The following is a 24,750-nucleotide window of genomic DNA, read 5'->3' on the forward strand; positions in this document are numbered from 1 at the left end:
CTACTTACTTTGGACGCCACATCACGGGGTAGGATTAACATTCAATAGACCTGACCCGATTTAAAACCACATTTAAAATAATAAGCTGATAGTCGAGCTAAGTAGAACTGTTTTCCATGCTAGATAACGGGTCCCTACAATATTTACCATTCTCATCATTGGGAAAAGGCGACGACGTCTAATGGCCAATGTCGTCATCCCACCTCCTACGAGCGCAGGCTCCGGTTGGATACCGGACCTGTCGATCACGGGCTCTCCCAAGTTCGGTTGCCCAGCAGCGTTTCTGATGCCCAATTTTATGGACGAAGAGGAGTAGTCTCAAAAACCAGATCATAGGCAACAGCCGAAGCGTTTAAAAATTGTGGGAGACTAGAAGAGGAGTATATAGATGACATGGGCAAGGGAGAATAGCCTCTGCCTGTGCTTTACTAGGGTATAGCATTTCTTTAATATTATGTATTATTATTTATAATATTATAAATATCTCCATATTCTGCGACACCTTGCATTGAGCAAGGGTTCATTTCGACATGATGCGCCATGTAAGGGCAGAGGATGACGATGTTATTACGGTGTAATAACGAAGAAGAGCTCACGAATGGAATAACACTGCTAGCCAGTGCATCGCAGATAGCAACATTGTAGCGTTCATCCATACTGCATCTCTCCTGAATGTGGATGTTATTGTTTCGTGAGAGCTTGCGTTTCGCTTGCACCGGGAACGCTGACAAGGGTCGGGACCTGTTCGGGAGCATTTCGGTCAAATGCAGCGACTGAGAGAGCAGCAGTACCGACGATCGGGGCACGTGAAGGTGCACATGGACCTCTGAGAGGAATCCCGTGGATCTCGAAACGAACCGGCACATTTAACGTTTCATGTTTAGTCTAGGCCTCCTCCTCTCACCTGGCACCCAGCGCGCTGTTCTGTTCTCAACGCAGGTATTTTGTTGATAGCGTTTTATATTTCTCAACTGGGTCTTTAAATGAGCCAGAATAGGTTATGAGGATGATGCCAGCTGATATCGAATCACTTCTCTGGGGAATATAGGAAAGCGGTCCAACTGGTCCATTATCATTAGCCAAATGACTTCTCCAGATTACGGTTTCATCAGTGTTTAACGATTAGGAACGGAACGCGTGGAGTTTAGATATGACAGTTGGTTATTACGGAGTAAGGTGGATCAGGCCGTTTCTACAGTGCCACATAATAAACAGAGAGCACACGAGAGCAACCCTATAATGCTACGTACGACGCGCGGGTGTTGATTTGGATAGATCAAACCCTCTAGTCTATTTGGAAATGCGCATGTACAATCTAGAACTGTGACTCGCTCTGTTTAGTGTTTACTATGTCATGGAAACTCACTGCACGCTGTCGTGGGAGCGAAAGTAGTAGGATACTTATTTAGCCGCGAATTGGCATCCTTTAGAATAGAAACACGTCTATTTTACAATTGTACGTTTTCTGATTTTTTCTGTGGAAGCCGCTCAGCTGTGCCCTCGAATTCGCCTTAATCTGGGGCATGATCCTCGTGTGAGAAATCGTTGAAATAATCAGCGTCGGGGTGTCAACGAGACTAGAGCGAGTAGGAGATTTGGCTAGATTATCGCTGGACTGCTATTTTGTTCCCTTGGTCGAACACTGACCGAACCGCGGCTTCTTATCTGCCGCCTTTTCCCTGCCCAAACTGCCACCGCAGAGCGCCTGGAATGCGACTTGGGGACCCTTTCTTCGTTTTTTCTAGGAGTTTGTCTCCGTGGACAACGGTTCTCTTGCAGAGTAAGAACGCAAATAATAGCTCATTTACAATTGATAAAGTTAGTCTATAGCAATGACATGAAGCGAGTCTGGAGCGCTATTTTACGGTCAAATTTGGAGCATCAGAGAATGCGTTTTTTTCTTTTAGAACTCAACTAAATTCACTGTTGGCTTTAGTGTCGGACAATGGATACACCACGGATGGACTAGGGGACTACACCTCGATCTCATCCAAGGAGTACCGGTTAGACACGATTACTTCATTAACCTACTCCTCCAGAACCGCGGACGGTTAGTTCGGTTAACGAGCATCAGGCATTCTCCCCATTCTGCAGCCGGTAAACGGATGATGTTTGAGCGAGGATGCTGCGCTTCCCCGTGAAGAAAATTCGGAAGCAGTTCAAACTCCTTCTGCTGCTTGTGCTGCTCACCTTTGCCGTGTGGTTCACCTACCTACACATCAATCAGGGCAAAGCTATCAAACTCCACTTCAACTACGGCAAAGGTATGATGCATTTTAAACTGCCTTTCATGTGTGAAGTTGTGTTTTTGAGTGAAGTGGTAAGTGAAGTCATGTTTCATAGGGTTTGGCTTTTATGAACTTTGTCCAATGTGAATTAGAAATATGTATTTTTGATTTATAAACAATATGCAGTGCTGCTGGTGTTGTGACTTCTGTGGTTGTTTTTCCTTAATATCCCGGTTGCTTGGTTGTTTGTCACTTAGTGCTGAAGTAGTATCATTTTGCAGGAGTAGAAATAGTCGCGAAAACAACATCTCCTCAATAATGACCAATACACAGTCAAATCGCAAGAGTTAATTCAACTCGTATAGGGTCAAATGTAACATTATTTGGGGGTTTATATGGTCCCACCCCCATTTTGTGTTAACACTACTCTGGTCACGGCATGGATATTTTGGGAGTTAAAACTACACTAGGCCTAAATGGAGTAAATATCAAACTGACAGAGTTGCTTAATTTAACACACTGACCTGCCATTTTATTATTTTCAGTGTTGCTTTTAATCAACTTCCTTGCCATTTTACACTATTCTGTGTTGTTCTGAATCAACAATCAACTCCAGCAGAGTTCACTTCTCTTTCAATTTACTTCCTTTGAGTTAATAGGGTGTAAAGTCTTATTTTAATATTTCTTAATGTTTTACATTGTGGTGGTTTGCAATGTGATATCCAATGTCTATTAGATCCAACTTGCAGGAAAACATGCAGCACTTTTATACAACCCACAACGTGCAATTAGATCGCCTGTCAGAGTAGGGAAGAAATACAGTGCATGGAGACCACCTACACCAGTGGCGGGTTTAGGTATAGGCGACATGGGCAGATGCCCACACAAAAAACAATCAGAACGGTGACATTTGCACGATCGGTTTTCTATCGCTCATTTGCACGTCACGTCAATGATATTATGTCACTGTGTGGGACTGTGGGTCAATTAACCTAGTCTTTGAGCGAGGCAGGCTACTGCCTGGGAAGGTCTCCCACTCAGAAGTACGAGATGGGAAGGGGGGCTGATCTCAGGTCTCCACTGGAAGCCCGAGGTGGGGGTAGTGGGGGAGCCTATCAAATAGCGCACCACTAACTTTGTACAGTACTAATGCAATTAGTAAAATCAGTCACACTACGAAATGCCAAGGGAGCCCAGGGAGCCATACAAGCTAGAACCACCACCGATCTACACCATGTAAACTGGAACAACTATCTCACTAATGGTTGCTATAAATCCAACCACTTACAGATTGGATTACTTTCTTATCTTTGTGTAGCATCAATGGACATGCGAAAACCCAGATATTGAAACCAACAATAAAAACATTCAACCTGCAGCATGCTGGGATATACAGTTTTTACAATGAGGCCCCTCCCAGCCTCACTGAATACAAAGTATTCTTGATGGAGTGAAATATACTCCGTCCCAATCAACTCCAGTTATCAACACTAACTCCAGGGAGCGTATCACTCTCTTGAGGGTTAAGATAACTCCCAGTAGAGTCAATTCAACCCTAACACTGTGATTTTAACTATCCTTGATTTACTGTGTACCTTTCCTCTCTCTCCAACCTCACCTATGGGCCCTGGTCAAAAGTAGTGCACTAAATAGGGGAATATAGTGCCATTTGGGACGCAACATGGCTGCGTAGCGAGGCCAAGCCAAAGTGCAATGTGCTGCAGCCAGGTCGAAATAAGAGGCTGTAGTCTCATTAATAATGAACAGGCGGATCATGGAAGCAGCTACAGAGGTCATGACATGCCAATCACATGGGAAAATGTGTGAAAAACTATTTTTCAGTCACCCAACTATAAACCTAAATCCAATGACAGGGTTCAAATTGTTGTTGATTTCAAGTTGAGTTCACGTTAGTTGGCAACTCAATCTAATGTAAATCAAAACGACATGTTGAACTCACATCTGTACCCAGTGGAAACCGCTGGGTTCTTAAAAGGCTTGTCACAGCTGTGTACATTGCTTTTGGTGGCTTGACATGTTCCTTGTGAATGATGTAAAGTGACACCTTGTAATTATTGAATCCTTGACATGTGTGTAACCCCCGTATTGGTATAGGCTAAGTGCAGTGGAGACCCTTTCCTTCTGATGTTCTCTGGCTGAGTGAGGGTTTTTACCTGCGCTAGAGCCTACTGATGATGACAGGGCTGCGTGTGTGTGTGTGTGTGTGGGTATGTCGCGTGTGTTTGAAAGGCTGGTGGGTGTTGCCCCAGCTTGTTGCTGCCTTACTGAAGGTGAGTGGGCTTTAGTTAAATGACAGGGGTTGGAGGTGCTTAAATTGTTCAAACAGATTGGCAGGTTTTGCATTCTTGCTATACTTACAGTGCCATATTTACAACACTTGACTGTTTTCAAATGTTGTTGTGTTACAGCCTGAATTTAGATTTTGTGTCACTGGGTTGCACACAATACCCGATAATGTCAAAGTGGAATTATGTTTTTAGAAACAAAAAAAATTATAATGTGAAATGTCTTCAGTCTAAGTATTCAACCCCTTTGTTTTGGCAAGCTTAAACAAGTCAGGACAAAAAATGTGCTTAACAAGTCACATAATAAGTTGAATGGACTCACTCTGTGAGAAATAATAGTGTTTAACATTATTTTTGAATTACTACTTAATCTCTGTACAACACACGTGCAATTATCTTTAAGTTCCCTCAGTGGAGCAGTGAATTTTAAACACAGATACAACCACAAAGACCAGGGAAGTTTTCCAATGCCTCGCAACGAAAGGCACCTATTGGTAGATGGGTAAAAAAAAAGCAGACACTGAATATCCTTTTGATCATGTTGTAGTTATCAATACAGCCAGTCACTACAAGGATATAGGCGTCCTTCCTAACTCAGTTGCCAGAGAGGGGAAAAAAACGCTCAGGGATTTCACCAATGGTGACTTTAAAACAGCTACAGAGTTTAATGGCTGTGATAGGAGAAAACTGAGGATCAGGGCCTAAAATGAACACCTGCCACCCACCAAATGTGGGTAGATTTTGGCAATGGCGGGTAAGAATGTCTAACTCACCAGCCACATTGGCGGGTGGTCACACACAGGGCTCTACAATGCAAGCATTTCTTACAAATAGTCAAAAGTCAAGTGTGAGCCATGTGTGAGTAGTGATTTATAGCAAGATAAATGCTGCAGTAGATGTTTTCAAATGATTTCTACCGTTTTGCTTCATATCTGGTGATGCACAAAGAAATAGGACTGCTACTGTTATAGCTATCCCACCTCGCGCAGCAACACTGCCTGCTGGGGGACTTTGTTCACTGTGAATGAAATGTTGAAAGATTTGTTTTCGGAAGCAATGCGCACAGGCATAAAAGTTGGTCTAACTACTGAAGTGAGATATTATCCTCATGTTTCTTGGATATTTACATTGTTTTGTTCAAAAGTTAGGTTGTTTTTAAATGTTTGAATTTGTTTCCACTGCTATTGAAGAGAAGAGATGTCGTGTTGCCCTCTACTAGTGAGATTCTCAGGCACCTGTGAAGACTGGAATGGCCACGTTACCAAGGTAACCTTAAAGAGAACAGCTGAACAGTCTCATCTGTGATATTTTGATTTAATGACTCAGGTCTAAAAATACATAAATAATACAGCACGTTGACAAAAAAATGACAATTAAATATTAGTCCTATCTTGTAACACAACAAAATGTGGAAAAAGTCAAGAGATGTGAATACTTTCTGAAAGCACTGTACATTAGTGTGACTGAAACACACACACACACACACACACACACACACACACACACACACACACACACACACACACACACACTGAAAGTCATTCAACAGGTCAGCAGTCCACTTCACCCAGCCAAATGGACAAAATGTCTTTCATAGTCCAAGGCTTTATTAGTGTAATAATCACAAATATGCAAAACAAGGACTCTAAAAAGGGTTTTAATATTCTTGGATGAAAATTATGGGTTGTGCTTTTTGAGTTTGTTGGTCATTTTTTTCTCTCCGTGCTTAAGTCCATTATTAACCTGGGATAATTCTAGCGGTCTAGGAAAGTACACGTTGAGGTAAACCCCCATTTCTGCTTGTGCCTTAGTTTCATTTTGGCTAAACAAATCAAATTTACTCATACAGTGCCCCCTACCCAGCTATGCCAAACAACTGTTACCAAGTCAACTTCAAATTGAAAATGATACATTTCTAACGTAATTATCCAGGGTGGTCAGGTTTCTTCTCATTATCCTACATTAAATATGGAATTGGGATTAAATTTTTTACATTTTGTATTTAACCTTTATTTAAGGATAGAATAGGGCAATTCCAGCATTATGGATGTGACATTAGCGCACCAAATCACAAACTATGCTGACCAAAAATATAAACGCAACATGCAACAAAATGCAAAAATGTCAACGATTTTACAGAGTTACAGTTCATATAAGGAAATCAGTCAATTGAAATGAATAAATTAGGCCCTAATCTATGGATTTCACATGACTGGACAGGGGCGCAGCAATAGGTGGGCCTGGGAGGACATAGGCCCACCCACTTGAGAGCCAGGTCCAACCAATCAGAATGAGTTTTCCCCCACAAAAAGGCTTTATTACAGACAGAAATACACCTCAGCTTTTTTGGGATACTGAACTTATTCGTGAAACTCTGTAAGTTTGTGAGTCTTAAGGTAAAACATGGATAGCCATTTCGAAGGAAAGGCTTGGCTCAAAACAAAAACGATAATTTTGAAAAGACTGTCATTTTCATTATTACTTTGGAGAGGAAAAATGACCGTTATGGATGTTACTCCCTCCATTATGGATGTCTAAAACACAGAAACAAATCTTTTCATCGTTCGATCTAAACAATACTACTGCCATGTTTGAGAAATGCATTTCTGCGTATATTTTCTATGATATCACATGATTTTCAAGATATCGACAATTGCTTCTCTAAAAGTCTAAAGAATACGTCTCAGAACAAGCACACAAAATGTGGTGAAATTACATACTTCTGAAGCTAAGTTGGTTGCGTTTACACAGGCAGCACAGTTATGATATGTTTTCCACTAATTGGTCTTTTCACCAATCAGATCAGCTCTGAAAAAGATCTAATGTGAAAAGATCTGATCTGATTGGTCAAAACACAAATTAATGGAAAAAATATCAGAATTGGGCTGCCTGTGATCCATCACATTCACAACTGTTATGGATGTCACAAATATCACAACACTGAAAAGGGATATTTACAATATAAAAAGAGAAACCAATTATAGACTATATTAAACCTTGATGAAATCAAATGTTATTTGTCAGATGCGCCGAATATGACCTTACAATGAAATGCTTACTACAAGCCCTTAACCAACAATGCAGTTTGAAGAAAGATAAGTGTTAAGTAAAAAATAAAAATAACAAATAGTTAAAGAGCAGCAGTAAAATAACAGCAGCGAGGCTATATACAGGGTGTACCGGTACTGAGTCAATGTGCGGGGGCACAGGTTAGAAAAGTTAGCTCTGCAGTATAAGATGCATGTTTTACAAAAACGTTTCCTAAAATACTGTACGTACGTAATGGATTTTACATTGCTACTCCCCTGAAAGACACTACCCAAGGGCCCCCCGGCTTGAGCTTTCGCTACCTCCATGAGATCATTGGGAATTCCATTAAGTCCTGAGGTGACCCAGCTACTTACCAGAACTACATCACTCCAGGTCCCCCTGGCTGAAACCTAAGTTGTATTTACCAGAGCATTGGGAGCGCCACTCTCCCCAGAGGTGGCCCAGCTGCTCTCCTGACCGACATCCATCTAGGCCCACCCAGGCAAGCCCCCAGAGCAGCCTAGCTCACCAGCAGATCATCACAATTTCGCAGTGCACAGTCCACAACACCAAGGTCTGCACCCCCTTCATCCAGAGCCTCGACTAGCCATAGTTAAGGAGGCTTCTGCTTCAGTTGTGGAGCTACAGCCAGCTGCTGACACAGGGCCTGTTCTGGCTGCTGTTGTTCTGGCTGGCTGCCGTTGTTCTGGCTGCCATCCTCTATTCCCTGTAAGGATCCCCTATTGGTCGAGGCAGATGCTCGTCTGCCCGAGGTTTGACTGTCTGCTACCCTGGAACCTTAAGCCACATCTCCACCCCTGCCAGCTTCTGGCACAGACTCCTGCTCCCCCGGTAGGCTCCAAGTTTCTGGATATACCAGGCCCTTAGTCTCTGGCCCTAGTTGCAGGCTCAGACTTCTGGCTTAGGCCCCTGGACTTCTGTCTTAGTACTAGGACCTCAGTCCACAGTCCCCTGCACTAGCAGCCTCTAAGTGTCCTACCCAGCTAGGCCCTACATTCATTTGCAGGTCTGCAGTCTCCTGCCCTTCTCAGATCACAGCCCCCTGCCTTAGTTGGTAGGCAGTTGCCTAGTCTGCCAGGTTTAGAGCCTCCTGCCCTACTAGGCCCTACGTTAGCTGCCCCATTTGCGGGTCTGGAGTCTCCTGCCCTGCTCAGATTGCAGCTGGTAGGCAGTTGGTAGGCAGTTGCCTAACCCGCCAGACTTAGATCATCCTGCCCCGATAGGCCACAAGTTACCTATGCTAGGCTCTCAGTCATTAGCCCTCTTCGGCTCTCAGTCCCTAGCACTAGGTCTGCTGTCTCCAGCACTAGTCGGCCCTCTGTCCCTTGCCCAGGTGGGTAATCAGGCTCCTGCCTGGCTGGGCTCAGAGTTACCTTTCCTCTAGTAGGCCCAAAGCTCTATTGCTCTCCTAGAACTCAATTGTTTTCCCTGTCAGTTCCAGCACCATTTTCCCTGTCAGCTCCAGAGTCAGTTTCCCTCTCAGGCCCAGAGTCAGTATCCCTGTAAGTTTCAGAGTCAGTTTCCCTCTCAGGCCCAGAGTCAGTATCCCTGTAAGTTCCAGAGTCAGTTTCCCTGCCAGGCACAGAGTCATTCTCTCTATCAGGTCCAAAATCGTTCTCACTGTCAGGCCCAATGTTACCAGCACCAGACTCCCAGCATTCAAGCGTCCTAGTTGCGCAGTCCCCAGACCTAGTCGACCTTCAGTCTCCTGCTCTGCCAGGCTTTAGGTTCTGTGCCCCACTAGGTCTGTGATCTCTGCCCTCAGTTGGTCTACAGCCACCCCTCCTAGTGCTACACGCTAAACCTCCTGCACTAGTTCCTGGCCCTGGGTTTCCTGTCCTGTTCAGCCCTGTCTTTCTAGGTCTGCAGTCCTTGCTGCTAGCCTGTCCTAAACTCCCAAGTTCCCTTCTCAGGTAGGTTCTCAGTCTCCTGTAACACCTGGCCTGCAGTCTTCGGTCATAGTTTTAGGTTGTATGTTTCCTGCCCTGCTAGGCCCTCAGCCCACTGACCTGGGGGACCCATTGTTCTCTGACCCAGGGGGCCTGCTGTCTCCAGTTCTAGGGGGCAGCCCACCTCCCGCAATGGAAGACGCTCCAGCCCTTGCACCTGGGGAATCACCTGACCTCGTCTCTGGGGACCAGTTGGCCCCTGCTTTTGAATCCCTGATGAGCCTCATCCAGGTGTCCCCACTTGCTCCAACATGGGAGCCATCACCGTCAGTAGTGGTGAGAGAGTCACCAACCCCAGCAGAAGCCAGCGAGCTGTCAACAACAGCTGTGGCAGGCTTGCCACATTTCTCTGCAGTATGATCCTCTGCCACACCGTAACCTTCTATGGCGCAGCCCAGAACTGTCCCTCCCTCATGGGGTAGCCCCTAAGCCCCTTACATGCACTGGAGCCGGCATCCTACTAGCCCCCATGGTCCTCTAAGAGACACCCGCAACCAGCTACCCTTCTACGGCCAGATGCACACAAGGACCCCAGCTAGTCTGGTCCCTTCACTGCTCTGCCCCTCTGTCCTGCCAGATAGGACTAGACTCTTCCAGGACTAAGCCCCATATTGAGGCCTTTCAGGATGTGTGGATTTCCAACAGAAAATCCAGGGGCAGCTGTAAAAAAAATCTGACCCTCTCAATCTGATTGGCCTTCAGGTCTGTCGATCACCTGCCTATTCCAACCAATCAGGAAGCTTGGAGACACTCCAGGGCCCTGACACCTCACGTTAGTGAGTGTTTACATGCTGTCGCAAGAAGAAGGAAGTGCACTAACTAGCATAGAGGACGGGGAAGGATCAAGGCAGAAGTGGATGCCAAGTCTGAATCGAGTAAAGTTGAATATGATGAATGGAAAACTATAGTGTCCAAGAATAAAACAAAAAAGGAAATTGCCAAAAATTGTAATGGATGGTGAGTGTAGGTCAGATAAGGATTTGTTTCCTGTTGGGATTAGTTTTTTGAATAAGGACATTTATCTGAGAAACCCATTTGAGGTATCCAAGGAGGTGAAGTATGTGTAGGGAAAAGTGGAATCAATCAGATTGACCAGGAGTGGGCTTGTTCTGGTTAATTGTGTTTCTGAAGAGCAAAAGAAGGAGGCTTTGGGAATCACAAGATTTCAAAATTCTGAAGTATAATACTTTGAACTGCGAAGTAGAGCACGGGGGTGTCGATAACGGTAGATATTGAATACTTCAAGAGAATCCAACCTGAACTGCCTGGTGAATGGAGAAAAGGTGGAAAGTCAGCCAGTTCTTTTGTTTTTTTGATAAAGATCACATCCCGAAGCATTTAAAGTTAGGTTATGTAAAGTATGCAGTAAGTGCATTTGTCCACAAGCCACTACAATGCAATAACTGTAAAGGATGCTGCAAATGTTTGCAGACAGTATGAGTATATTGAAGATCGAATTGAAGAATGTCTGTGTTGCAACTGTGGTGGGGATCATAATTGAGAACACAAGTGACGCTAGTGTTGATGATATGGTAGTGGATACACCCCAGCCATTAGTAAATATTTGTCAACCACGAAAACCAGACACGCTTTGTGTGAAAAAGGTGGATTTTGTGGTGTTTATTGCAACGGTTATTAAGTGTAAAAAAAAATCGCATTGTGATTTTAACAGAAGCAGCGTGAATTGTGTTCGTGTTTTTTGGTAGTTAGTATGAATTTGTTCATCCAAAACATATTTTGTTTTTGGGAATGTTTGACTATCCACTACACTAAGTGGCGGAAATACACTTTGAGTGTAGTCTGCCAATAAACCTCAAAGAAGAAGAAGAAGACAGACCGTTCACATGCTGATTTCCAATGTGTGTGTCCATTAAAATAAGTAATTGTTGGAAATGCTACTGGGATAAGTTTGAGTATAATATTAGTGAGTGAAGGTTATCGTGTAATGTAACTGTGTAGATAAGTTTGTAAGTAAGAAGTTTCAAGTGTTGTTTGCTAGCTCTGAGCTAATTCTAGAATTGTCTGTTAGTGTGTACTCTTAGTTATTCCTTAGTCCAAGGACCTTACATGTTCTGTTTAAAGGGAGAATTGGCTATGGAAGACGAAACAGCCAAATACTCCATCGAAATGTGAATTGTTTTTCAATTGCGGTACAGATCTGTCACGTCCTGACCTTAGTTTCTTTTTTATGTCCCTATTTTAGTTTGGTCAGGGCGTGAGTTGTTTGTTTTCCTCTTCTGGTGAGGAATAAGAAGGATCGGACCAAAATGCAGCATGGTACGTGTCCATGATAACTTTAATAACTCGGAACACGTGAAAAAAAACTAAAGAACAAAGTGCAGGAAAGAAATGAAAATCGAAACAGTCCCGTATGGTGCAAACACAGAAACGGAAAACAACTACCCACAAATCATAGTGGGAAAACAGGCTGCCTAAGTATGGTTCTCAATCAGAGACAATGATAAACAGCTGCCTCTGATTGGGAACCATACCAGGCCAAACACAGAAATACAAAAACGTAGAACAACACATAGAATGCCCACCCCAACTCATGCCCTGACCAAACTAAAATAGGGACATAAAAAAGGAACTAAGGTCAGGACGTGACAGAAATGTACCGCAATTGAAAAACAATTTCAAATATATTCAGGAAAAAAAGAAACGTCCCTTTTTCAGAACCCTGTCTTTCAAAGATAATTAGTAAAAATCTAAATAATTTCACAGATCTTCATTGTAAAGGGTTTAAACACTGTTTCCCATGCTTGTTCAATGAACCATAAACAATTAATGAACATGCACCTGTGGAACGGTCGTTAAGACACTAATAGATAATTAAGGTTACAGTTATGAAAACTTAGGACACTTCTACTGACTCTGAAAAACACCAAAAGAAAGATGCCCAGGGTCCCTGCTCATCTGTGTGAACATGCCTTAGGCATGCTGCAAGGAGGCATGAGGACTACAGATGTGGCCAGGGCAATAAATTGCCATGTCCGTCTTGTGGGACGCCTAAAGCAGCGCTACAGGGAGACAGGATGGACAGCTGATCGTCCTCACAGTGGCAGACCACGTGTAACAACACCTACACAGGATCGGTACATCCGAACATCCCACCTGCGGGACAAGTACAGGATGGCATCAACAACTGCCCGAGTTACACCAGGAATGCACAATCCCTCCAGTGCTCAGGCTGTCCGCAATAGGCTGAGAGAGGCTGGACTGAGGGCTTGTAGGCCTGTTGAAAGGCAGGTCCTCAACAGACATCACCGGCAACAACGACACCTGTGGGCACAAACCCACCGTTGCTGGACCAGACAGGACTGGCAAAAAGTGCTCTTCACTGACGAGTCGCGGTTTGTGTCACCAGGGGTGATGGTCGGATTCGCGATTATCATCGAAGGAATGAGCGTTACACTGAGGCCTGTACTCTGGAGCGGGATCGAGGTGGAGGGTCTGTCATGGTCTGGGGCGGTGTGTCACAGCATCATCGGACTGAGCTTGTTGTCATTGCAGGCAATCTCAACGCTGTGCGTTACAGGGAAGACATTCTCCTCCCTCATGTGGTACCCTTCCTGCAGGCTCATCCTGACATGACCCTCCAGCATGACAATGCCACCAGCCATATTGCTTTCTCTGTGTGTGATTTCCTGCAAGACAGAAATGTCTTCTGCCATGGCCAGCGAAGAGACCAGATCTCAATCCCATTGGGCACATCTGGGACCTGTTGGATCGTAGGGTGAGGGCTAGGGCCATTCCCCCCAGAAATGTCTGGGAACTTGCAGGTGCCTTGGTGGAAGAGTGGGGTAACACAGCAAGAACTGGCAAATCTGGTGCAGTCCATGATGAGGAGATGCTCTGCAGTAAAAATAATAACAGGAGCTGGCTAAAATAATGTAATAGCCTACATAGATAAAAAAAAGGGGACATCCGTTCACTGTTTTCTTGCTGCTCAGCTTGATCTTTTGATGGACCCTTGGTGATTTAAGATTTATTTCAAAGCGGTCTCATGAGCAAAACCCTTTATCAATAGACTTGATTACATGCCGATTGCATTGGGTATGACAAAAAAACTGCCTTCATTGAGAGGCTATGCTTAGTTTTTAATCAAATTAAACAAAATGAGGGAAAAAACATTAGTTTATGTGTCTAAAGGATTACGGGCACAAAAAGCACATCTTTCTTGTGCCATGTGCATGTGGCTGCTGTGCGTCACATCTGGATAGGCTGCGCTTCCGCTGTAAAACCATAACCAACCGCAAGCGAACTCATTTGTGATTATTGTGTCGAGACAGGTAAATGACCAATACTGGCACTAGGGTTTGAAAATAGAAACGCTTTAAAAGGTCAAATTTGCAAACAATCCTGCGTTTGACAATTGCGCTGGCTTAACGCCAGCCGTAAATAGAGCCCATTGATCGTTTCACTAGATCAAAATAATAAGTGGAGTAAATGCTTGCGTTCCTATCACATTTTTCATCACGTCTTCAAGCATTTGATGTAGTATGAGCCAGGGTTGTCACGGTACCAGTATCCCGATACTACAATGCTGATGCTTTCCCATGGCAAAAAGAAAAACAAGAAGCAGACTCCACTGTATAGTCCTGTAGAAACCTGCATGTATAATAGTGTGTGTTTTTGCTTAAAAAAAAATTGTGACAACATACGGGTGACAACAAAAGGTTGTTTGTTTCCAACAAGTTTGCCTCATGTTTTGTTTCCTTGCCATAATATCGATAGTATTGTGACAACCCTAGTATAATGGATAAGTCACCGCTATTCACCATTAATTGTGATGCGATCTTATCGTTTCTCAGAGCTACAGTATATGTGAGTAGTTCCTTATTTAGCCTGTACCATGATCACACGGAGAGTGTATTCTGCACACACTGATGTTATCTCCTAGCATGTTTTGCACAGATCAGTCCCTGTGTGCTGCTGTGTATGGTTTACTACTCGCCTACGTATTATGGCATTCGAAAAGTATTCAGACCCCTTGACTTTTCCCACATTTTATTATGTTAAAGCCTTATTCTAAAATGGATTAAATAAATATTAATCCTCATCAATCTACACACAATACCCCATAATGACAATGCAAAAACAGGGTTTTAGAAAAGTTTACAAATGTATTAAAAATAAAAACAGAAGTACCTTATTTACATAAGTTTTCATACCCTTTGCTATGGGACTCGAAATTGAGCTCAGGTACATCCTGTTTCCATTGATCGTCCTTGAGATGTTTCTACAACTTGATTGGAGTCAACCTGTGGTAAATTCAATTGACTGGACATGATTTGGAAAGGCACATGTCTATATAAGGTCCCACAGTTGACAGTGCATGTCAGAGCAAAATATCAAGCCATGACGACAAAGGAATTGTCCATAGAGGTCTGAGACAGGATTGTGTCGAGGCACACATCTGGGGAAGGGTTCCAAAAAGTTTGAATGCCAAGCGTCACGTCTGGAGGAAATTTTGCTCCATCCCTACGGTGAAACATGGTGGTAGCAGCATCATGCTGTGGGGATGTTTTTCAGGGACAGGGACTGGGAATCTAGTCAGGATCGAGGGAAAGATGAACGGAGCTTTTGTAAATACAGAGAGATCCTTGATGAAAACCAGAGTGCTCAGGACCTCCAACTGGGACGAAGTTTCACCTTCCAACAGGACAACGACCCTAAGCACACAGCCAAGACAACGCAGGAGTGACTTCAGGACAAGTCTCTGAAAGTCCTTGAGTGGCCCAGCCAGAGGAGTCGGTGGTCTTGAACCCGATCTAATATCTCTGGAGAGACCTGAAAATAGCTGTGTAACAATGCTCCCATCCAACCTGACAGAGCTTGAGAGGATCTGCAGAGAAGAATGGGAGGAACTCAAAGTACAGGTGTGCCAAGCCTGTAGCATCATACCCAAGAAGACTTGAATACTTATGTAAATGTGATATTTAAGTTTTTTATTTTTAATACATTTGCAAAAATGTCTAAAAACCTGTTTTTGCTTTGTCATAATGGTGTATTGTGTGTAGATTGATTAGATTATTATTATAAAAATAAAAAAATCTATTTTAGAATAAGGCTGTAACGTAACAAAAATGTAGAAAAAGGGTCTGAGTCATCTCTGTGAATGTTTGCATGCAGGCAAGCAGGCAGGGAGACACACAGGGAGGCAAGCACACATGCAAGCACACACGCAGGCACACGTGCACGCACACACGCTCGCAAGCAAGCATGCACGCAGGCAGACACACACGTGCACAGATTCCTGCTTTAAAAGCACTCACTCATGTACTGTGGTGGTAGTTTAGGCAGTTATAGACTGATTGATGGTGGTTTTGTATCAGCGTCGGGTTGCTCGAGAACAACTGAACTCCGAACAACTTGTGTGATTGTGGTTGTATTGTGAGTAAAATCATATGATACGGACTGGACAAATGAGGTGAAACATGATTTCCGTTTTTTTGGTGGGGAGCAAAGTCACTTTGGTTTGGTTGAAGTTCGTGGAGTCGGTGGATTTTGGAACAGAGTTGATTTAATCTGAATTTGAATGAGGAAGAGTGTTGGTCGGCAGGCAGCGGTGCATTTTAGATGAGGGACATGTCAGCCAGCAGCACAACAGACACCCTGTTCCCCATCAACAGGTCCATTGAGGGGCTGGATGGGGGAGGATGGAGGATGGAGCTGGGCCGGCTGAGAGAGATGTCTGGGGAATAGAGAGCTCTTTTGATTGACCACAATCGCACACACATGCGTGCGTACACAGACGGGAATATGCCCACTGCACACACACACACTTGCACAGTTGTGTAGTGGTTTTTCCTGTGTTATACACACTCTCACCACTCTCACCACTTGACATCACACCTCTAGGGGACAGGAAGGCAGTAACAGGAAGTCCCAGAAGTCCGGACAGATTGTCTGCTGGGTTTCCCAGGGAGACGACATATGGAAGAGGGTGTAGTGTTATAGAATGCCCAAACATTCCTTTGCTGAACCAGACCTCCTGATTGGAGGAAAAGCATTGTGAATCTGGATTCTAGAACTAGTAGAGAACATGTTCATTTTCGTCATGAGACAAAGCAGGCTCATGTTCAAAAGGGCACACCGTGGAAAACCGTTTTGCAATAAAAAACAAAATTACATTTACAGCATACTGGAGTGTCATGAAAACAGTATTCGGCAGTGAAACACAATGGTGGTGCAGGTGAAAACTGAAGCAGATATGACTGGCTTAGTCCATATAATGTGTATACACACACACACACACACACACACACACACACACACACACACACACACACACACACACACACACACACACACACACACACACACACAGATATCTAATGAGTTGTATCTGCATTGTTGTTCTCTTGCCTCGTCAATACCCACAGGCCTCTCTGCTGTCATGGCAACCATGCACTCCGATGTCACCTCTCTAAATTTAGCCGTGGCGGTTGTCACGGTCGTACACACTTAAATTCTCTTGCTAACACATGCTAACACACACACACATGATAACACATGTTGACACACAAACACTAGCACACACAATAACACACAGTTACACGCATGCACGCTAACACACACACAGACGCTAACACGCTGCATTATTCATTATTTCTGTTGCTGTTATTGTGCATCTGCTTTAGCAACAATTGTCTGTAGACTCTGAACTGCTAATCTCACTCTCCAAACCAATTTCAATGTTTCCATGTGGTACTATTGTTATGTGTTACCAGAAACCACAGTGCTACTATAGACGAGCCATTTCAAACTCATGTACAGTGTACAAATTCATGTACTTTCATTTGAAAATCTGAAAGATGTTCAAGGCAAGCCAAGTTAAATTATACTACTCTGAAGGGAGCAGTTTGTGATTTGTAAGTGTGTTAGCCAATGCCAAACGCAAGTCACAAGTGAACCCAGTTGGTCGGTTTAGTTTTACAGATTGCAGATCATTTAGAAATGCAGGGAGATTCCAACCATACATGAACAGGTGCTACAACACTGCCTGGAAAATGCCCTCCATTCACCATTCACGCCCTCATTTGCTGTATAATTTAGAAATGTTGGAACTGGGCCATGTCAGTTTCTAAAAGAAAGCAGAATGGCAAATTTGATAGTATTTCTATAGAGGTGTAGGCAGAATGTTTTAATCTTTTGCAATGACTTTTTCAAGTAAGAAATGGATAGCGAATGCCGAACACTATATCTACTGTAGGATACTGAAAAAAAGGAAAGTAGGCTACATACAGTAGGAAAATATCAACTGTCTGCATGTTCACCTGCTAAATTCGACTGTAGGTGATGTTATAAACTGTGCCACCTATGGGATCACGTACAGCAAAACTTGAAATACCTAGCCTATCTATTTACTAGGCTACTGTGTCCAACAAAATGAGATATGCGCACTGTAATTTGTTGTAACCTATGGCTACTTTGACAATATGAACCCATCACGGACAGAAAAGGTGAGGAATTTTAAAGATATTTATAATCATCACATTTCATTCTATTTGAGGGCCCACTGACCCCAGGTAGACCCTCACCAGCCACTTTCATTATTAGGTAATACAAATCAACCACAGTACTTAAGTGGTAGTCTTTGTCACATCCTGACCATAGAGAGCTGTTTATTCTCTATGTTGGTTGGTGCCTGACAGTGACTACGGTGGTTTATCTAGGTGAATTATATATCTATGTTGGCCTGGTATGGTTCCCAATCAGAGGCAGCTGTTTATCGTTGTCTCTGATTGGGGATCATATTTAGGTAGCCATTTCCCCATTGTGCTTTGTGGGATCTTGTCTAGGTATAGTTGCCTGCGAGCACTACGCTGAGTTTCACGGTTCGTTTGTTCGCTTTATTGTTTTTGTTCTTTGAGTTTCACTACCTAATAAAGAGGTTGGAACCATACCACGCTGCATCTTGGTCCACTCATTATAACGATCGTGACAGTCTTTTTTCAAATGTATGTACAATGTATGAGTCCACACCTTTTTTAAAATCTTAAATTAGGATAAAAAAAAAAAGGCAAAGTACAAAGATGTAATTTGCTTTGTTATGTGTTTTTTGCTAGATGTCTGATCAGCCCACATACACTATATATGTAATTTATACAACAACTATGTATTTATACTACGATCCTCCCATTGAATGTCCACCACCCTCATATGTCTGATAAAATATTTTTACTTGGTTCGTCAACGATGGCTAACCTAGAATGTGCACAGGCTCCATGATGGAGAAAAAAGTATAAGGTGCTCAAACACTTATTGTCAGCAGATGTGGTTTTCTTCCAAGAATTACACAAAAAATGAGACATTTTACATTTAACTGGGTTGGAGAGGCCTATGATTTCTTTACTATAGAAACTGTAGGCACCCTGATAAATAAAAGGTACACCCTTTTTCCTTATATCCCAGCACATGGACCAAGAAGGCCATTTTCTAATATTGAATTGTACCTTACATGGTGAAAAATACACATTGATTTCATTGTATATCTCACCAGGGGCAAATCTGGTGTTTTTAGATTCAAGCTATATTAGATCAAATCCAGACAGGAACTATTATTTTATCAGGTGACCTCAATTTCGACCCGTTTCAGGAAACTAGGCATATGTCACCGGTCACTACTTCACAGGAGAGCCGTTTGAACTTTTAAAAAAAATCTAAATCCGTTTTTTTGTCAGAAATGCCCACTTCACCTCTAGGCACTCTTTCTCAACAGTAGAGTACTTTTTTACTCTGGGTATCAGCTTTCAGCTTATGTACATGATGGGGTGCTCCTCCCCATTGTGTACCTGGGACAGGGTGGCCTGTACCTGGGACAGTCCCGTGTCGCATGCGTCGGTCTGGACCAACATCGGTACCTGGAAATCGGGCGTTACGAGAATCGGATGGGAGAATAGCACTTCCTTCAGGCGCCTGAACGCCGCTTCAGTCTCACCCGTCCATTTCACTGTTTTCGGGAGGCGGGCCCTAGTTAGATAGGTCAGGGGGAATAAGCAGGCTGTTGTATCCTGCCAGTCCCAGTAAGGACTTAACCTGTGTCTTGGTGCATGGCACGGGTCAGTTACCTACCGTGTGGACCTTCCTCAAAACCCCAGGTACTCCACCTCCTCGAACCATAGCTTGCATTTTTGGGGTTTGCCGTCAACCCAGCTTGCCTGAGCGTGTCCAGCACCGCCTGGAGGCGTGTCAGATGCTCTTCCCAACCTTGGCTTTGAATAATGATATCATCCAATTAACTCGCTAGGTGCAGTTGGTGGGGTCAGAGGACTCGGTCCATCAGGCGCTGGAATGTGGGAGGGGCTCCATAAGCCATTCGGTGTTGAAAACGTACTCTTCTCCCTGGAGGAGGCTGTCAAAGGTACCTACGAATATCCTTTTGTCAGGTCAACTGTGCTGATGTACCGGGCCTATCCCAATTGGTCGATGAGCTCGTCCACCCTCAGCATGGGGTAGGTTTGGGCACCAACACAATGGGGCTGCATTATGCGCTGTGGGACTCTTCGATGACCCCCATCCTCAGCATAGCCTCCACTTCCTGCTTCATGGCTTTCCTCGGGATCTGATATGGCCTCTTTTGTACCGTTTCCCTGGAGAACACCGCCATATTCTGATCGACAAGCTGGGCCCGGGTCGAGGTCCTCATTGCTCGCGACCAACACTGGTACCATTGGCGTCCTGGGTCCTGACCATAACACGGCCAAAACTGTCCTCTCGTGCCACATCTTCAATAGGTTCAAGTGGTAAATCTGCTGGGGCTGCCGTACGCGGTATTTGACGGATCCCAGCTTCGCTATCACCTCATACCATGTGCCATGTTGCCAGGAACTTACTTTCGGCCGTGGGGATTAAGACCCACACCTTGTCTCCCACCTTGAATTCTCGGTGCTGGGTTCCCTGATTGCACACCTGAGCTTGGGCATTCTCAATATGTTCCCTTACCACTGGCCATATGGCTATCATATTATGAATTAGCAGCGTGGAATTTTTCCCAAAGTTTGGTGTATCTAACTGTCTATAATATAAGAAAATTGTAGGTACATCATTGGCTTTAATTTGGCAGAAATGTGCACGTGAGAGCGGTAAATTGTGAACTTAATCAAAACTGTTGCACCCACAAACTTATTCAGTCCAAATGGATCAAAGTCTAATGGTCACCTTATGGACACAGTAGTCTTGTTTTAATCCGAGGTCTATAATTTGAGCTAGGTTTGGGCAACAACAAAAAATGTCTGATGGCCCTAATGCTAATGACCCTGTCAAAAATCTGGTATAGTGGTTCTTGGTAACGGCCGGATGGATCATGATGAGCGGCGGGAAGGGTGTTGTGTACAGTGGTTCCTCCTTTAAAAGTTGCGAGCTTACACCGCTGGAGTTAGAGGTATCCAGCGTCATGGCTTCATTACTCCAGACCCCCGCAAGAGGGAGTTACATACATACAGTGCCTTGCGAAAGTATTCGGCCCCCTTGAACTTTGCGACCTTTTGCCACATTTCAGGTTTCAAACATAAAGATATAAAACTGTATTTTTTTGTGAAGAATCAACAACAAGTGCGACACAATCATGAAGTGGAACGACATTTATTGGATATTTCAAACTTTTTTAACAAATCAAAAACGGAAAAATTGGGCGTGCAAAATTATTCAGCCCCCTTAAGTTAATACTTTGTAGCGCCACCTTTTGCTGTGATTACAGCTGGGGTATGTCTCTATCAGTTTTGCACATCGAGAGACTGACATTTTTTCCCATTCCTCCTTGCAAAACAGCTCGAGCTCAGTGAGGTTGGATGGAGAGTATTTGTGAACAGCAGTTTTCAGTTCTTTCCACAGATTCTCGATTGGATTCAGGTCTGGACTTTGACTTGGCCATTCTAACACCTGGATATGTTTATTTTTGAACCATTCCATTGTAGATTTTGCTTTATGTTTTGGATCATTGTCTTGTTGGAAGACAAATCTCCGTCCCAGTCTCAGGTCTTTTGCAGACTCCATCAGGTTTTCTTCTAGAATGGTCCTGTATTTGGCTCCATCCATCTTCCCATCAATTTTAACCATCTTCCCTGTCCCTGCTGAAGAAAAGCAGGCCCAAACCATGATGCTGCCACCACCATGTTTGACAGTGGGGATGGTGTGTTCAGGGTGATGAGCTGTGTTGCTTTTACGCCAAACATAACGTTTTGCATTGTTGCCAAAAAGTTCAATTTTGGTTTCATCTGACCAGAGCACCTTCTTCCACATGTTTGGTGTGTCTCCCAGGTGGCTTGTGGCAAACTTTAAACGACACTTTTTATGGATATCTTTAAGAAATGGCTTTCTTCTTGCCACTCTTCCATAAAGGCCAGATTTGTGCAATATACGACTGATTGTTGTCCTATGGACAGAGTCTCCCACCTCAGCTGTAGATCTCTGCAGTTCATCCAGAGTGATCATGGGCCTCTTGGCTGCATCTCTGATCAGTCTTCTCCTTGTATGAGCTGACAGTTTAGAGGGACGGCCAGGTCTTGGTAGATTTGCAGTGGTCTGATACTCCTTCCATTTCAATATTATCGCTTGCACAGTGCTCCTTGGGATGTTTAAAGCGTGGGAAATCTTTTTGTATCCAAATCCGGCTTTAAACTTCTTCACAACAGTATCTCGGACCTGCCTGGTGTGTTCCTTGTTCTTCATGATGCTCTCTGCGCTTTTAACGGACCTCTGAGACTATCACAGTGCAGGTGCATTTATACGGAGACTTGATTACACACAGGTGGATTGTATTTATCATCATTAGTCATTTAGGTCAACATTGGATCATTCAGAGATCCTCACTGAACTTCTGGAGAGAGTTTGCTGCACTGAAAGTAAAGGGGCTGAATAATTTTGCACACCCAATTTTTCAGTTTTTGGTATGAATCTCTGTGAGACATTCTTTTTCAGTCATATCCAATACCAGGTGTATCAAACTCCATACTTTGAATAATGCTGTGTCTGCATGTATGTATTACAATTATAAACTTCAACAGTGTTTACCACTCCTGCTCCTGGGACATCCATGATTACACATTGTAACTATTCAATAGACTAGAAACATGATTTAAGTAAAGGCTGATTTGTAATTCATATATACAGAAGAAGAAAAAACAGTACACTACACTTCCTATGCATACTGTATCTAACTCCCTTCATCTGCATTAACCTGAGGACACAGGATAGGTGTAGTGCTTTAATGAGACACTTAATTTCAACCAGTGGAGAATGTGAAATGCTTTATTGAAAGTTCATTATCCAGGTGTTATAAATACATAATACATGCATTATAAATATTATAGTTGTAATATTAGAAATACAAGTTCAATCTGTACTTCAATGCACACATGGTGTGCATTATAAAAAAGAGAAAGAAAGAGGAGGTGGGGAAAGAGGTGTAGAAGACAGGAAAGGAAAGAGGTAAAACAGAGGATCAGGGAAGACAGCATATGATTAATGAATTACAGTGCTGCCCTAATATTCTCTCAGTTCATCACAATTACATAGTTCTCTAGCAGTGTCTCCTAACCAGCCTTGGGCTCCCAGTCAGCCCGAAGGTTATCTTAAGAACTGGTGAGGTGGCGATGACGGGACTGGCTTCCTCTCTCACATCAAAACATCTCTGCAGACGAGAGACAGATGGATAGAGAGAGAGCATGATTAAGCTTGTTTTTTTATTCTTACATGGTCAGTCATCAAAATAAATAGGAAGTGAAATGCAAAACTGACCATGGATCATTAACTCTGGGACTATTACATCTCTATCTATATTTCAATGTAAAGCATCTCTTTAATAATAATTCCTGTTGAGCCGACCAAGTGACCTCTCACCTATGATCATGCTGTGCCCTCTTTGTCAGCCAGTTCAGATGCGGGAGGGGTTCACCAACACAGCTGATATAACTGTGTGTGTGTAGTCTCTCATGGCTACAGCATACTTTATGCTTTAAAACAGACACATGAGGACAAACAATAGAAGATAATGTCATTATTAGACTATTACATTACCAGATCACAAATGAATAAGTAAATACCACAGAAAGCTTGATGATGACTTGATCATTTGAATCAGTGTAGTGCTAAGGCAACAGCTGGTGAGGTGTCAGGTTCGCCCCTGTACTTAAAGGGGGATTATTCCAACTCTCCGTGAAATGCTGCAGATCTGCCCGCAGATGAGGTAGGACACATATCCCACACAGAAGCGGTGGATAGAATTTGACAGGTCAAGGTAGCCTTCGTCCTCCAAACTGTGCAGCAAGTTGTAGTACTGACATGTTACAGCACTCCAAACATCTCTCCATAAGCGTTCCACCTTAACAGAGAGAAATAAAATGTTTTGTGGGGGAGGACCCTAATCTCTGTGGTCCTGTGGTCTTCCTCCATCAATAGTCAACACTGAGGTGGGTCCGCGGTTATAGAAATGCAAGTTGTGTGTGCCTCTGTGATTGGTTACTGACTGTATGTGACGCAGACACCTATCTGAGTGTACCTGAAACATTTAAATATAGAGGGCTATGTGTCTCACCACTTGGTTATTGCAAGGCTAACCCCCAGGGAAATCATGACTTGGCAGCAACAGGGGCTGTAAATCTGAAAATGAAAATCTTAAGTTTTTTTAAATTAATGCATGTGAGACAGGTTTAATGTACAACAAGACAGGCAGAGAGGAAGATAGAAAAATAACACAGAACAGTTTAATTACTACTGGTTATGGACACTTTTGCCAGCAATAAAACTTCCACTGCCTGTTCCTCGGACAGTGAACATACATCTGGCAATATCTACATTTTTGACCCTTTGATCAGATCGCACTCGGAAAGTAAAGAAAATAGCAATTTTTTTTGTAGATATGAAAACAATAACTGAGATATGACCGTTCAATTTTTTTAAATTTGACCTTTATTTAACCAGGCAAGTCAGTTAAGAACATATTCTTATTTTCAATGACGGCCTGGGAACAATGGGTTAACTGCCTGTTCAGGGGCAGAACGACAGATTTGTACCTTGTCAGCTCGGGGGTTTGAACTTGCAACCTTCCGGTTACTAGTCCAATGCTCTAACCACTAGGCTACGCTGCCGCCCCAGCCCCAATCTGAAGCAGCAGATGTCATTTTCAGGATATGTCAATACAGCACAGAAAGCTGAACACCAGACTAGTATTGTGGTTGTTCATTAGGTGAAGGGAAATATGCTAAATGCATA

General features: G+C 43.4%; 1 protein-coding gene across 1 annotated transcript in view; it reads left to right on the forward strand.

Moving 5' to 3' along the window:
- Window positions 1-348: 348 nt before the first annotated feature.
- Window positions 349-24,750, forward strand: part of b4galnt4a (beta-1,4-N-acetyl-galactosaminyl transferase 4a) — a 437,447-nt gene continuing 413,045 nt past the window's right edge. The window contains exon 1 of the mRNA XM_031801738.1: window positions 349-2,264. Coding sequence (XP_031657598.1) covers window positions 2,123-2,264 — 142 coding nt within the window. The 5' untranslated portion in view covers window positions 349-2,122. The remainder of the gene's footprint in view (window positions 2,265-24,750) is intronic.

Source organism: Oncorhynchus kisutch, linkage group LG22, assembly GCF_002021735.2.
Source record: "Oncorhynchus kisutch isolate 150728-3 linkage group LG22, Okis_V2, whole genome shotgun sequence".
Classification (NCBI taxonomy): Eukaryota; Metazoa; Chordata; class Actinopteri; order Salmoniformes; family Salmonidae; genus Oncorhynchus; species Oncorhynchus kisutch.